The following is a 13,654-nucleotide window of genomic DNA, read 5'->3' as shown; positions in this document are numbered from 1 at the left end:
GATGATTATATATATTCTGCATGAGTGATGGTTCAATTCATGTAAAAGATTTATATAGCTGCAGCTATATATCAACTAGACCTACGTGATCATGAGTGGTTCTTTTGGTTTTGGATGGGATTTGTCTTGTTATTCCCTTGTCCTAATTATAAAGGCATAAATAAATGACTTTTGTTCTTTACATTATAATAAAAATTTGTATATAGGAGGATTAACTAATCTATAATAGTTTGACTCATTCAACTATACATTACTTGTAAATCTCGACATACTTGGTAATGCAGCCTTATTTAGTCATCGGAAAAATGCAGTGAAATCGAGTGGACATCCAATCAAATTAAAGTCAAGGTGACTGTTTCTTCACCTAACATCACCCTCGTGCGGGATACATATATAAAATCACTCTAATAATGTTCATTAACAAGCTAAGGTTTAATATAATTTTGAAAATGTATGAATGAATGAATGAATGCTATCTTCAAATCCCATCCATGTGACATGAAATTAAACTCTCTGGCGAGCATAAAGTGTTTGACACATATATAGATAGATATCTATATAAAAGTCGTTGTGGTCATGATTGTACATAGCATGTAAATGTTATGTTATGACATGATATGATATGATGATCGGTTCAATTCACATATATATATATATATACCATAAGGTACGTGATGGGTTGAATTGAGCATGCAGAAGAAAATAATATATATGTTGATGAATTGAACATGTGTGGGTGCAGTGTGACATTGCAATATCAAAAAGAGTAGGGAGTGAGGGAAGAATTTGATTTCAGATTATTGCAGATAAGTCTGTCCATGATAAATCGAAATCGGTGTGTCAAATCGAAGCAGGCATCAAACATTGAGACCAAATACTGTTCTTATCAACTTACACGTAAACCAATCACCGGCCTTCTCAAATTCAAATTCAACCTCTCCTTCCTCAACAACGTTACTACTATCCTATTCTTGTCCCTTTCTCCATCTAGTGCTTCAATTTCATACCAAATGAACAGTCACTCCCTTCTGAACAACATAATTTGCCATACCAGTTATGCGTGTTCTTCTCATCATAATAACCAAACTTTACTAATTTATGTTACTCAAATTCTTTTGCAGAGCAAGTAAAAGTTATTTTTATTTATATATGAAATCACCTAATTAGTTGTTTATATAAAATAATCTATAATAAATAACATAAAATATTCGATGATTTCTAGGTAAACTAGCATATCTGAATATTTATTATAAGATATTACATTTTTATTATTTCGTCTTAGCACCTATAAATACTCTCTTATATTGTATCATTCTAGACAACTCGAATACACTCAATAATACACAAATTCTTTTTCCAATTTAGTCTCTTATTTCTGACATGATATCAGAGTCATGGTATCTCCCTTGAAGAGGAAAGGTTGTTTTTTTGTGGTGAAATCACCGTAATTTTTGTATTTTTTTATGCCATTCTTATTTTTTTGTCACTCCTTTGATGTTATTTTACCTTACTGACTAACTTATTTTCTCTGTCTTGGGTTTTTTTGAGTTAAATGATTAAATATCATTGTCGTTCGTTGCTTACATATGTTAAATAATGCTAATTGATCCTAATTATATTCTACCACATTGGTGAGTGATAAATTTGTAGGAGAATAGATATTAATTATTAAATGATTTCGATTTAATAAGCTAGCTAAATAATGTTATTCTTGCTTGAATATTTTTAACCAGTTTTGAACACACATATTTGCAACTTGTACGGAAATGTTGGTATCATTCCGTTTCAGGTGAGACCTTTCTGATTCGTGTAAACAAGATTTGGTTTTAAATAGCATACAGTGAAGTAGATTCCTGTTTCTTTTGATCAGACTAATACGAAATCCGGAAAAAAAAAAACCCTTCTTCATTTCAAATTTTATTCAAGTCCTTATTAGGTTAGGGCATTATTTAGGTTATGTCTTGTTCAATATATATGGTGCTATAAAAGTGTACTTATTTTAGACACGTATAAAAGTGTAAATTATTGTTTTGTTCCTTAATTTGAAACTTTAGGGTTCACATCCATAAACTTTATTCATAATATAGAATCGCATAAAATAAGTAACACGAGAAATGGCATATAAGTAACACGAGAAATGGCATAGGTGTTGCAACATTCATGGCAGTAGCAAGGTAGAACTTTAATATCCACTGCACGTTGACATTTAGTGCACAGATTGTGTTAACTTCCATTTGGGATTCCTAATAACATATAGAAATGTTTGGAAAGGTAATTTTTTCTTTTAATTATTGTACAATTTTTATTTCATTTTTATAAAAAAGGTACTTGCTAAAAATACAAAAAATGAAACAAAAATTATGAATCTAATATATCATTAGAAATTTCAGAAATTTATCTTTTCTATGAAGTTTTTCTACTTTTATACTTCAAGGATATTTATATTCTATGTATAAAAATCTCATTATTTCATTACTATCTTCACAATATTCATTTCATTTTAATTATATTTTCAAGTTATTTAAAAATTTTAAAAAATAATTAATTGCAAAATTATTTAGAAGATTCATTTATCTAATTTATAGTATAAGCATACTTCAATATCTATTGTACTTGATACAACTTTTTCTGAAACCTGCTAAATTGATGTAATTAAACTAACATATTATAAACAAAAGATCACATTATAAAATGGAGTGTAAACTCTCATTTGTTATATAATCCACGTTTCATCTTATCTTATGATCATTTATCACGAGTAGAATTAAAAAAAAAAACTAAAATTAACTAAAATACATTATATAGATTTCTATATATAACAACGATGAGAGGCACAGAGGCATATATAGGACCATAGCAATAAGCTAAGAAAGTTTTCATTGGAAGATTACATGGTAGAAGTAAATTGGCGAAATTAAAAGAACTCATATTCATATAACCCTAAACACAAAGTAGACAAGTAATAAGTAGGTAATTAATTAAAGATATATATATTTTATAATATAATAGTAGGAAAGTGATAGAAGAAACTCTAAACTCAAACACATAACACCATATAGATAGATCTAAACCCCTCCATCGATCCTATGCCTTCAACACTCGTCTACCTTGCTAAATCTGCAAAAAAAAAATTGAGTGTGAGTAATAAGTAATCAAAGTAAGTGATGAGAAATGGGAATGAAGGAAAATGAGGAGTGATTTGTTACTAATAAGGTGCGTGAGGGAGGGTATGTAGAAGCAGATAATAAGAAGCGCCATGGTGGAGAGAGTGGAGGGTAAGACCCCATTGGTTAGTGAGAAGAGGTTGACCAGTTATGGCATGAATGAGGACTGCATCCTCCCCAAATGCCTCCCTTACATTGAATGGCCCCGCCGCCACCTCAAACGCCACATCATTTATGAACACCGTTATTTTCTCACTTCCATCTCCACTACCTACTGCATCTGCATCATTCCATGCACAATTCTTATTAATTTATTACTGCTTTAGACAAGTTTGAATAGTATTCATGTTACCTTGAGTGAGGAGAGCGTTGACGGTGGCGGTGGTGGCGGTTGTAGTAGTAGGTGGAGTGACGCAGAAACTAAGCTTTGGTGTGTGGTGCATTAATTTGAGGGACTTATTGTTGTTGCTGGCATGTTCTTGTTGTTCTTTCTTTGAAGCATTATTATTCATCATGATCTCACTAAGCAAGAGACTAGTGCAGGGACCAACGACGTTATGCATCATCAGCTGATGAGGTGGTGGTGGAGACGGCTGATAATGATGAGCTTGCACCACATTGGAGAGCTCAGAGAAGAAAAGCCCTTGCGGGGATGATGTTATACCTTGATGATGTTGCAGCGGGAAGATGAAAGTCTCAGCAGCCACGTGCGGCGGCGGCGGCGGCGGCGGCGGTGGTGGAATAGTGGCGGTGTGATTGTGGGTATTGAAATAGGTATTGGTATTGGTAGTAGTAGTAGTGGTGGTGGGTGGGGATGATGACTTGTCGGAGGAGGAGGATGAGGTGGATGACGGAGGAGGAGGAGGAGGAGGAGGGTTGTTCTTGGTGTGGAGGTGGCGGAGCTTGTGTTTGGTTCTAGACTTGCGGTTCTGGAACCAGTAGAAGACATTGGCATCACCAACTTGACCGTACTCTTGCAACTGAGCCCTTATCTTCCTGATCTCATCCCTGGGAGGGTTCACCATCCCAGAGTTGAATATGGACTCCAGGATCCGAATCTGCTCGGGCTTTGGGTTCCACCTGGGCTTGGGCTCAGGGCTTCTGTCGTCGCAAGAGTAAGGAGAGGTTCTACTACTACTACTACTAGAAGAAGAAGAAGAAGAGGAGGCAGTGGCGGTGATAGTGATATCATGGTGCCATGTGGGCTTGGACTTAAACATGCTTGGCCAGTGTCTGTTAGAAGAAGCCATGAATGAATGAATGAATGAAAGAAATTGCTTATCCTTCCTTTTATATACCCTCTCTTGTCTCTCTCTCTACCTAACAAAATTCATCAGCATATATACACTTTATTTATTAATTAATTAATAATAATAATAATAATAAAGAAAAAGGAAGAGAAAGTAGCATACTAGTAGCATGATGATGAGAAGTGAGAAGTGAGAAGTGAGAAGAGGATCGGGCTTGGTTGCGTATTGAGTATGCACCACTAATTATCATTGGAAGGCGGTGGTAGTGGATTTCATTCATTGACTCGAGGGGCCATATTTATTATCTCCTTCCCATCCCCATTTCATTTTCCCTTCAATTACTTCTAAAACTAAATTAAACCATTTTACACCTTCAACTTCAAAGATTTAGAGTTTAGGTTGACTGCCCAATCGTCACTTCCGATGGATACAAATAATTCTAAAATCTCGCTAGGAAGCCAACGGAGTATTTGTATAATAGAGTTTCGTTAGGAAGACAATAGGTTATTTGTACAATGTGTACAATGGGCTATATAAGTTACAAAATGAACATCTCTAATACTATCTAGAATAATCATCCGAGTACTAGGAATAATAAACATCTTCCCAAAAACTTAAACTAATTTTCGAGTTTAGCAAGGATCAAACTCTAGACCTTTCGGATCTAAAGCGCTAATACCATGTCATGATACCGCTCATTCCAAAAGTTTCAGCTAATAGAAAAAGTTAACACTAATGGTTATATCTCTAATACTCTCTAAACCTCTATTGTACACATTGTACAAATATTCCATTGGTTTCTCATATTTTTCCTTGTATAATGTATATAATGGGCTATTTATCTGGCCCAATATGAGTTAAAAAATCAACATTCAGGATAAAATATTACTAATTTCTTAAACACAATACACTCATACTATCCAAAATAACTATCCAGATACCAAGAATAATAAACATCTGATATCCTACAAAATCAAAAATCCCTATATCCCATTATACACATTGTATAGATATTCTGTTAGCTCTCTGTACTTCCTCATAATAATAATATTTAAGAAAAGGAAAAGAAACAAAAGCATAAAAAGATAATTTAGTAATAAATTAATTTGTTTGACCATAAACTAATAATTAATTATTGATTGAATTTTCATCCAAAATCTCAACACCCAAAAGCAATTAGCTGACCTTATCTCAGTGTGTAATGCAGTAATGCTGATAGTTTACCAGTATTGAAACTACAAAATTTCCGATTTTAGTGGGTCATAATACTCAAGAATCAAGATGCTATCATCCATAAATTACTTCCAATTAAAAAGGAGTTTTGTTAAGAACACAGCACTATTATGGTTAATTAGTTCTATTAAAATTTTTTAAAGGCAAGTTTTCATCAAATACAAAATAGATTACTATATATTGAAATTTTCGAATGTGTAACTTCCCCAAACAAACTTACTATATTAGTACCCTGAACAAAATATTTATTAGCTAATCCCTAAAAAAGAAAAGAGGGATGGGGGATAAACACTTATGGTGTGGAAATGTGGACGGATTTGTAATATAATGACGTGCACCATGACAAAATGTCAAGAGTTCATATAGTTAGCCAAAAGTAGCGACAATATATATATTCCAAGAACAAGTACATTTAATTTAATTTATATGATTCTATTTTGCATGATGAAGTAATAATATTTGGTCAAACCTACTACTTTTTATGTTGCTGGATATCAAAAAAGAATGCATAACTTGCTTACGCTTAATTAGTTATATAGGTATTATTGCAAACACATATATAAATCTTAGAAGGCTTATTTATAGTAATTGCTAAATGGATTCGGTCTGAATAGGAAAATGGATCTTCTTTATTTTTTTAAACATTTGAGAGAATAAAGTGTGATCTCTTACCTTTAATTTTATAAGTGGGACTAAAATTAAATAAAAGAGAACAATAAATAGTAAAATTGAATACTGGACACCATCCAATATTTTTTTCACTGGAGAGGATCCACTCCCGTTTGAATAATGAATAGGAGGAGGCATTACTGGAGCACGTGCATAGTTGCTCCCCCTTCTTTTTAGGAGATTCAATGGACATGTAAATGAATATATATAGTACTCAAGATCTACAAGGATAAGTTAATCAGTTTGATTTTCTTCTTGGTTTGGTGTAAAAGAAAGAAAAATTATGAAAGAAGCTAAGGTAAGGTTATATTCAGTTGTCATTCTTACAGAAATGAACAGAATGACCAGACGCTGGTTTTTAATTGGTAGATAGGTAGCTAGGTTAAGATTATCCTACACTCGTGCCATTGGACTCATCATATACGTCAACAAAAATTTAAGCTAAGAATCACCAGAGACATCAACTACACTCATACTTTGCTTTTCTTTTAATTCTATCATAAAATTACCATTTTTTTAATTTAATAAATTAATAAAAAATCACATAAATAGTTATTATATTTAACATACTTCCTCAAATAATAGCATATTTTGAATTTGCTTGAGCTTTTATATAATTTTTTATCTTATTTTTTTAGAATTAACAAAAAATTAAACTCTATATTTTTTAGATATAAAAATTCTGATATTATATTATGAAATTATTTTTTTCAAACATTAAAACTAATATTAAAAAATACATGAACTATTATATATATCTCTAACAAATTTATTTTTAATTTGTTGTCGTTCATTTATTTGTTTATTTAAACAAAAATATTTTATATATACTAAAAATTAGTCATTAGAATAGTTAAATTCATTATAATAGAATAATAAAAAATATACAATATATAGACAATAATTAAATTTCCTTACAGTAATATAATAAAAAAAAGTTATGTATTTTGATACACAATGATTAATATAATAACAAATTTTGCATATGAATTTTTTTTATTTGTTTTAGGTTATATTTTTTTTTGAGATCAATAAGAATCAATTTTAAAACTTTTGATGATAAAAGTTTTGATATCATATTATGATATTATTTTTTAAAAGAATTAAACTGATTAAAAAAATACATAAATAATTATATTTTTAATAAAGAGGATAATTTTATACAATTGATGGAGCGAGCATACACACTACATACAGGAGACAAAATACACATGATTGATACATGATAATATGTTAGTATCTAGAGGGAAAAATATACTAAACAGTATTCACTTAAAACGTGCATGCATGGTGTAATTATATTGTTATAAGTTAAAGTAGTTATTAAATTAGGCACCAACAATAACCTACATATAATTGCTTTACTCTAATGATTATACAGAGAGAGGTAAATGCATTATTCTTTTTGGTAGAATAGGTGGCTGATGCATTTAATATAAAGTGATAATTTTATGTTTGTTTTATGTATGTGTATAGTGGAAATATTTTGTTATATTAATAGGTAATGATCTGACATATGAAAGGTTAGGAGGGGACCATGCATGGAGATATCTCTGTTTGGGGGAGACAGAGAGGAAAGTAGGCACAAAATTGGGATTACAATCGCATCAAACAACTTTAGAAACTCAACTAGACCTTCCTGAGACCTATACATACCCATTATTAATGCCCCACAACCTTCCCAGCAAAACCCCATTTGGCGTTTTCGCCATTAATCCAATTAACCCACTCCTCTTCTTTCTAATTTATTATTAGTTAACCATAAAAGTTTTAACAATTTTCCCTTTTGTCTTTTTATTGTCTCAAAAATCGAGAATAAGAAACAATTTAAAAAAAAAAACTAAGTTAACTGTGTTAAAGTCACAAAAAGCTTGATTATAATGTTACATAAGATAAAAAAAAAATTATGTCTAAAAACAATGTGATAATAAATTTTTTTGTCCACAAGTATTCTGTATTACTATATTTGAAAAAAAAAAGAAGCAAAGATACTAATAAATATTGGCTTCTATTAAATATTTAAAGAAAATGAAAAACCATACCTTAAAATTTAACTATTAAGTAAAAAGAACTATATTTTTTAAATTCAACATTAAATATTGAAACTTTAAATATATCTTAATATTAAAGTCTTTTAAGTTCTAACAATCATCTAATATTTACTATTATTCTCTTAAACATTTTACTTATTTCTATAACAATTTCGCTACATTATCAACAGCATTTCTGTCGACTTCTACCAATTCTTATTTATAACTGTGTTTAATAGAAATATTTTTGTGGATATGTCTAATAAAAATATCTTTTTTATGACTGTATTTAATAGAAATGTCTTTACAGATATATTTTCTAGATGTATCTCTTTATATATGTATTTAAAATATAGTAATTAACTATTGTTGGTAATAAGTTGGCAGATAATATATTGCTACTTTATACTTTTCCTTTCTATAAATATGTAATCTTGTCCTTAATAAATCTGTTATTATCTATGAGAATATATATACATGCACATGTATGTATTATTTTCTCTTCAGTGATTATTAAGTGTTTGGAGAACAAAATAAAATGATTTATTATTTTCATTTGCTTTATAAGTTATAACACATACTTTAAAATGATTTTATAACAAACACTCATTAATAATAACTTATCATTAAATTAAATGAATATATTAGTGTAAGAATTATAAATTGCATCCTGAGCAGAGCAGGCTAAAAAATTTAGATATGAAAGTAAGATGAGAATTATACCTTAACATAGTAATTTTTGGTATTTTTTAAAATTATAGAAGGTGCACAAATCGTATCCTTCGATTTATGTTTAAAAAATTTAAAAAATTTGGGGTATCCGATTGGGGTTTAAAAAAGTAAAAAAATTTAGAGTACACAAATCGGACGGTCTAATCTGTGTACTCCAATTTTTTTTTAATTTTTTAAAAACAAATCCGATGGTCCGAGCGATCCGATTTTTGTACCTAAAAATTGGACGGTCCGATTTCTGTACCTCTTAGAAATACTCCATAAATTAAATCATTTCACATTTTAAAAAAATATCACATTAAATTATAATTCAAAAAAATATTATTATTAATCTAATATTAAAAATAAAAATGTGACCAGAGAGCAGTTGAAAAGTTTTGCCCTCCCTGGCAGCTTGGAAAAGTGCAACAGGTGCGCACGTAAGAGGGAGCCCTTGGTGGATGAATTATGAAGGGGAAATGAAGCTACATGGATGTCCGTACAGAATTGCCATATATATAGGTGAAGCCATTGCAGATACCCCCATTCTTTGGTTGCTATATTTTCTCTATATTTGTATTAATTACATCTCTCTTTTGAATTTGCACTTCTAGTTATGACTGTACCACACCCCTTGATCCTCTGCATCTCTGTCCACATTTATTTATTACTCATTTTTCATTAATTATTTTGTGATCAGAAAATGAATTTGTTTTCCATTCTAATTATATTGCACTTTATTCTGTTCCCACCCTTCTGTCTCCACCAAAAATGAGTAGTGAGTCACATCTTCCTGCTCCTCATGGACCACCACCTCTATCTATCTATGCCTTTAATAACTTACCTTTCTGTATCTAGGTTTCTTATTGTTGGGATAAACATGATTATTAACATATGCTTTGAAAAATAAATAAAAATGAAATAGTTGAAATACATGGGATGAAAACTCAAGTGCAGTCAGTTAACTTCACGTGAAGTTGATAGTTGAGAACCGTTAGATGATTTGATTAAATAATCATCTAATAGTTCTCAACTATCAACTTCACGTAAAATAGATGCACCTGAATTTTCATCAATACATGGTCAACTACTAGTACTCATCATAAATGATTATCTGATTCTTGTGAGAGTCTCCAAGATTTGTGATTGTGGGGGAACTTTACGTAAAGAAAATACACATCGAATCAAAAGTGAATCAAAGTCTCTTTAACGTACTACTACTTATCCAATAAAGATCACTTCAATGCTTTTATAGTTTTTCAAACTAAAGTACATTGTTGATCCATCTATCATATCTTCTTTCACAACTTTGACGGATCGGAATACTTTAATTTAATTCATATTGTCAGAAGCAAAGACATACATACTTTGTTTACGTCACCCCAAATACAAAACATATACTTAATTAATCTATGATCACCTTAATTAAACACAATCAACAATTATAATTGATATATGTTCTAGTTTAGTTTCTAAAGGAGTTGGGGTACACATGATATCCATAAATGTTTGGGATTAATCTAATGCAAAACATGAGATGGGTATGTGTGTCGTAGCTAAAGTTGCGCCAACGACAGTCACTAAATGCTAACATGCGCGTAGTAAATACACAACATGGTGGATATTCAATGCTTTAATGTTGTTGCACATGCCATCAACTAAACACACTTATAATATACGTTGGCACAAAAAATTTGGAGTTAGAGACAGAAAGTTGTGACAACTATTGGTGGTGTCACATTTATTTCATGACTTCAAAACCCCTATATATATCAATGAAAAGAAAATATTGTACACACCATTTGTCTACTTCAAAAATACTAACTCTCTCTCTCTCTTATTTTCACTGTCGTTGTTATTTTTAGATACAATTGTTATATTCAAATACATAGATAACAAAGCATACAAAAATGAACGGGTACTACTATGTTAATTGAAGTGTAATTGAATATCTAAATATGTAAATGTTAAGATAAGATCAATGATAACACAATGGGAAAAAATACTATTTATACATTAAAAGTATTTAATATGTATTTTGTATAAATATATAAATTTATTTTATATCAAAAATTAAAAGGCAGAGAAATACCTAAAAAGATAGTAGTCAAACGAGATCTACATATAAACAGTTTTTCTGTAGACATAATATACATAATAAAACTCAATGACATCGTTTGATCCATGTAGCCGACTCCAGCTAGTGAGACAAGACTTTGTTGTTATTGTTGTTGTTGTTTATATTCCAATATGCATTATATTCTAATAGCTAATTTTAGTAACTGATTTTAATATATATATTTAACATTTGGTCGATAAAAAATAGTTGACACCAATAATTTAAAAGGGTTATGCTACGTATATACGAAAATCAGCCACCAGTATTATGTTGGAATACAAATACACATTGAAAATAAATTAAACCACACATATATTTATACACAAATACATCGGTAGCTGATTTTAGTGGCTAATTTTAGTGTACAAATAGCATTTCTCAATTTAAAATGTATTCCACAAGACTGCATGTATAAGTTTTCTTTGAGTTAATGTATTCCACTGCTCTTGAGTTAATGTTGAATATATAGCTCAGAGCACTTAACTTCCAGTGTATAGTTCATCATTCATAATTTTGTTACTGTTTTTTCGAATTCCATATTGTGCTTTCAATAGAAAACTTGAATTTGAAGCAAAGCATTTAGTTTGGGGTGCTAAGAAATTTACAGAAATTGCGGGATTGAAATACTCATATCATCAATTCATCATCACGTCACGGCAAAACTTGGATTTAATGTAGCAGCTAGTAATTCGGAAGAATCTACGGAATATGATGAAGAAGTAGTTTCAAGGGTAGCATCCTAACTGCTAATAAATTGGGTCAGAGCACTCTGAAATCTGAATGAATAGCTAGGATGCATCTTACTGCATTAAAATCTAAAGATCACATTTCATAATAGTTAAGAATTGTTTGACTAAAATGTTGGACATAATTAATGTTTATATCTTAATTATTATCTTTATGTGAAGATATTTCACATTAGTGACAGTGATTGAATTGAGAATCCTCTACTAAATGTTGTATGCGACTTAAGCCAGTTACAAAAAGTAAAATGGAATGAAAATATTTAGAGGAAATTGCATGTCTTTTTCCTGCGTGCTCTCTTCTTTGCTTTTGGTGGCTTCAATGCAACCTTTATAGCAGCATCAAAAACTGTTTTTACATTCTAAAACACAAAATAGTAATGAAGAAAATCAGAACACAAAGATGAAATGTAATGAACTTGTTAAATGTAATGAAGTGCTCATACTCACCTGTTGTGTTTTAGAACTGCACTCAATATAAGTTACTGCACCAATCATTTTCTTCAACTCTTCACCCTGTTAAATATTCACAATAATTGTTCAATAAATTGTCCTTACAAAAGGTATTCAATTCATATTCTAAGTAGACATTAATGACATGCCTGAGAAGTTGTAATTCGTGTGGATCCAGGATGATCAATCAGAAATTATTTGTCATCTCGCAAATCTTTGCAAATCAGAGTGAAATTGAAACCAATATTATGATTAGCTCTAAGAAATAAGCAACAAATTCATGAAAAGTTACCTAGTTTTGTTCCCACCAGCACAACAGGCACATTTGGAGCATAATGTCTCAATTCAGGCATCCACTGTTAATAAATAATTCAATAATCTTCTTAAAGACTTGTTGAAATGTGACAGATACTAATTAATTAATTAATTAATAACCTAAAAATCATAAAGAAAACCTTTTTAGAAACATTCTCATAACTGGCTTTGCTGATGAGAGAAAAACACAAAAGAAACACATCAGCTCCTCTGTAACTCAAAGGCCTTAGCCTGTTGTAATCTTCTTGTCCTGTAATCCACACAATTAAACCAAATTAACATAGTTAATTAGCATTAATGATGTAATATCAGAAACAAACAGAGATGACTAACCAGCAGTATCCCACAGACCAAGATTCACAGTGCTGCCATCCACCACCACATTAGCACTGAAATTGTCAAACACTGTTGGAACATAATCCTATCATAAAAGGAGAAGAATGCTAATTACTCTTTCTCCACATGCATGTGCACATTAAGAAAAAAGAAAAAGGAAACATAAACCAAAAATAGTTACGGTGGGAAAGGTATTGCTGGTGTAGGATATAAGCATGCAGGTTTTTCCAACAGCACCATCCCCTACTGTAACACACTTGATGAATCTAGCAGTACTCATTCTTCTTCTTCTTCTTGAACAATTAAGAGAGATTCTTTACTTATAAACACAAGTTTGAAGTTGAAAGAGTGAAAGAAAGGAAGGTGGCTGGACCTTAACATTAACAACCTAGCAGCAACTTTAGTTGTGGCTTTTCTTTTCTTTTGTTTTCTTTCCTTTGAGTGCAAGGACCAATAGCAGAGAAGGTGAACAAAATCTTATGTCCTAAGCTAAGCTGTTCAAGCTGTGATGTTAATAGTTTGATGAACCAAAGGAGATTAAGAAAGAAAAAAAATAAATTCTTCTCGTTATTGAAGAGAATGAAAAATCCCCTTAAAAAATATTTGTTGAGTTATTATACTTTATTCAGAA

At 30.7% G+C, this 13,654-nt stretch overlaps 2 protein-coding genes across 4 annotated transcripts; both read right to left on the bottom strand.

The window, feature by feature from the left end:
• Window positions 1-3,143: 3,143 nt before the first annotated feature.
• On the bottom strand, window positions 3,144-4,414 carry LOC107468215 (WUSCHEL-related homeobox 9-like). Its single transcript, XM_016087473.3, has 2 exons — window positions 3,517-4,414; window positions 3,144-3,444 (listed from the first exon to the last, which is right to left on the bottom strand). The coding sequence occupies exons 1-2, from the start codon at window positions 4,412-4,414 to the stop codon at window positions 3,206-3,208; spliced, it is 1,137 nt and encodes a 378-aa protein (XP_015942959.1). The 3' UTR covers window positions 3,144-3,205.
• A 7,668-nt stretch (window positions 4,415-12,082) lies between these two features.
• LOC107468242 (rac-like GTP-binding protein 7) lies at window positions 12,083-13,465 on the bottom strand. Of its 3 annotated transcripts, none has more exons than XM_021132999.2 (7): window positions 13,205-13,465; window positions 13,021-13,108; window positions 12,828-12,937; window positions 12,665-12,728; window positions 12,522-12,586; window positions 12,370-12,435; window positions 12,083-12,281 (listed from the first exon to the last, which is right to left on the bottom strand). In XM_021132999.2, exons 1-5 carry the CDS (start codon window positions 13,301-13,303, stop codon window positions 12,567-12,569), a joined length of 381 nt encoding a protein of 126 aa, XP_020988658.2. In that variant the 5' UTR covers window positions 13,304-13,465; the 3' UTR covers window positions 12,083-12,281; window positions 12,370-12,435; window positions 12,522-12,566. The 3 variants fall into 3 exon arrangements, with proteins under 3 accessions (XP_020988658.2, XP_052111781.1, XP_052111782.1); XM_052255821.1 differs by having other exon boundaries at window positions 12,522-12,577; XM_052255822.1 differs by lacking the exon at window positions 12,522-12,586 and having other exon boundaries at window positions 13,205-13,464.
• Window positions 13,466-13,654: the final 189 nt, after the last annotated feature.

Source organism: Arachis duranensis, chromosome 10 (assembly GCF_000817695.3).
Source record: "Arachis duranensis cultivar V14167 chromosome 10, aradu.V14167.gnm2.J7QH, whole genome shotgun sequence".
Taxonomy (NCBI): Eukaryota; Viridiplantae; Streptophyta; class Magnoliopsida; order Fabales; family Fabaceae; genus Arachis; species Arachis duranensis.
Note: the sequence above shows the minus strand (reverse complement) of the source record. Positions and strands in the feature narration are given on the sequence as shown.